Source organism: Branchiostoma floridae, unplaced genomic scaffold (assembly GCF_000003815.2).
Source record: "Branchiostoma floridae strain S238N-H82 unplaced genomic scaffold, Bfl_VNyyK Sc7u5tJ_572, whole genome shotgun sequence".
Lineage (NCBI taxonomy): Eukaryota > Metazoa > Chordata > Leptocardii > Amphioxiformes > Branchiostomatidae > Branchiostoma > Branchiostoma floridae.
In genome coordinates, this window is record NW_023365891.1 from 97463 (window position 1) to 99479 (window position 2017).

General features: G+C 42.4%; 1 protein-coding gene across 1 annotated transcript in view; it reads left to right on the plus strand.

The window, feature by feature from the left end:
* Positions 1 to 870: 870 nt before the first annotated feature.
* Positions 871 to 2017, plus strand: part of LOC118408945 (putative ankyrin repeat protein RF_0381) — a 6696-nt gene continuing 5549 nt past the window's right edge. Inside the window, exon 1 of the mRNA XM_035809814.1 lies at positions 871 to 978. Coding sequence (XP_035665707.1) covers positions 871 to 978 — 108 coding nt within the window. The remainder of the gene's footprint in view (positions 979 to 2017) is intronic.

Consider the following 2017-nt stretch of genomic DNA (forward strand, 5'->3'; position numbering starts at 1 on the left):
GGCCAAGCCAGGCCGGAGTATGGTAGAGACTACATGATTTTGACGAAAGTTGCGCTGGAAAGTATCACAACATTGTACATACTTTAATTTTATTGTTACCTTCGCCAAGAAGGTTAAGATGTTTTTGGTAGCGTTCGTGGGTTTGTTGGGAACACACGTTCATGCAGGAGTCGTTTGCTATTGGGGTAGTCAGTCTTTGGTAATACATGAATAAGTACTTTATTAAAGTCTTGAATAAAGGCATGATTATTTGGAGAAGGGATGTGTTCGTAGAACTTTAGTCCTACATATTACAAACCAACGCTGAGTCGCACGAATGCATCATTGTTCTGTTCACAGTGCATGGACTGAGGAAAAGACAACTTAAAATATAGTTAGGGACACGAGTTAATCATAAGATGAAGAGATACTTGGCAAAGTTTAGTTCGAAACGATTGTGAAGAAAAAACAAGCCGAAAGCCAAGTAGACAATTTACATAGAACGTAGCTTTTATTTATGATTTTTACCTTAGCAACGAGAGGAGTGGCTGTATACTGGAGACGGACGAAGGCACATTTCACTCTTTTGAACGTCTTTTAGTTGATTGATGTCAATCCCACAGACACCAAGTGTACCTATTGTTAAGAGTTGTACTTGGTGTAACAGCTGATCAATGTTTTTGACGTTTCAAAAATCCATTAACCACTGTTATCTAGTGCAACAAACATCGATGTTGTGTACATTAGAGAAGGGTGCAAATGATAATGTTAACTCAAGGCAGATGAATCTTTTTGTGAAATCAGTATTTGTGAAATAAAACATAGGCACAGATGTCAGCAGGTCAAGTATTTATAACTTTTGATAACAGGTGTCAGGAGTAACCACTTGCCATGGACGAGTTAGAGTTTCTGAATGCTGTGCGAGAAGGAGACGTGCAGACCGTGAGGAGGCGTCTTCAGGCTGGGAGGGACGTCAATAAGAGGTTCACAAGGTCTCTGGTAAGTGTAAGTGCAGTACAGGTTATTTAACAAATTTTCAATTAGCGATTTTTGAGGAATATATACCAGTCTTAGAATGTTCTCTTATCTTTCGGCTTGTGCTCATAAACCATTAAAGTTTTTCAATTCTAGTATAAATATTTGTACTATCTTCCACCAAAGTTTTCAATTCTAGTATAAATATTTGTACTATCTTCCACCAAAGTTATAACATGTGTATTTAAAAGTGTTTGAAAGTCATATTTAGTTTTAAAGTTTAGGTGCTGCAATGATAGACAGCCACAGTTTTTTTTTAATGTCCTTGGGGATTCTGTTTGAATCCGCCGATTTACAGCGGCATCATTCACCCCGACCAATCGAATGGGGACATCCCTCGCGAATGTGCACACTCCTCTAGAAAATAGGACACTCCTCGACTTTCAAGGGGACGGTCCTCTTGGAAAGGGGATGTTTCTTCCTCAATTAGGGGACGCTCCTCCGGAAATGGTATGGTTATCGGGCATAGGGGACGTCCCTCCAACACCCCCGCCGGCCCGTGGAATCGGCCGCTAACCCGACAAATCCCTTTCTAGTTCATCTAAATCACAACATCCAAAACTTTAACCCCGTCAGTGCTCTCAACAAACGTCATTCCTCGCCAGGTAATGATAGTTTGTTATTAAAAATTGAGGCATGTTGGAAAAAAAGCCGCCCGCGCGGCAGAACATCACTAGTCTTCAGTTTTAAAATGGCGGCGTATCGCACGCCCGGCAAGCACAACATCGAGTTTTAGCCTAAATATCCGCGTGCTTGTCGAGTTTTAAGGCCTCTCTCCCCAACACACGTACATGGGAGAAGTTTCTAACACGATGTCAGACGTAGTTATTCGGGATTTTTTGTACACGCGGCTACATGGCCCGATACCGTATCCGTGTGCTTGTCGAGACTGGCTTCCCTCCCCAGAACGTACGGGCGCCGGTCTCTGTCACGGTCTATCCGGCGTTTCCAGTAAACCGCGGCCTTTTCACAAGCCATAACAGATATACGCCTGACATCGTGT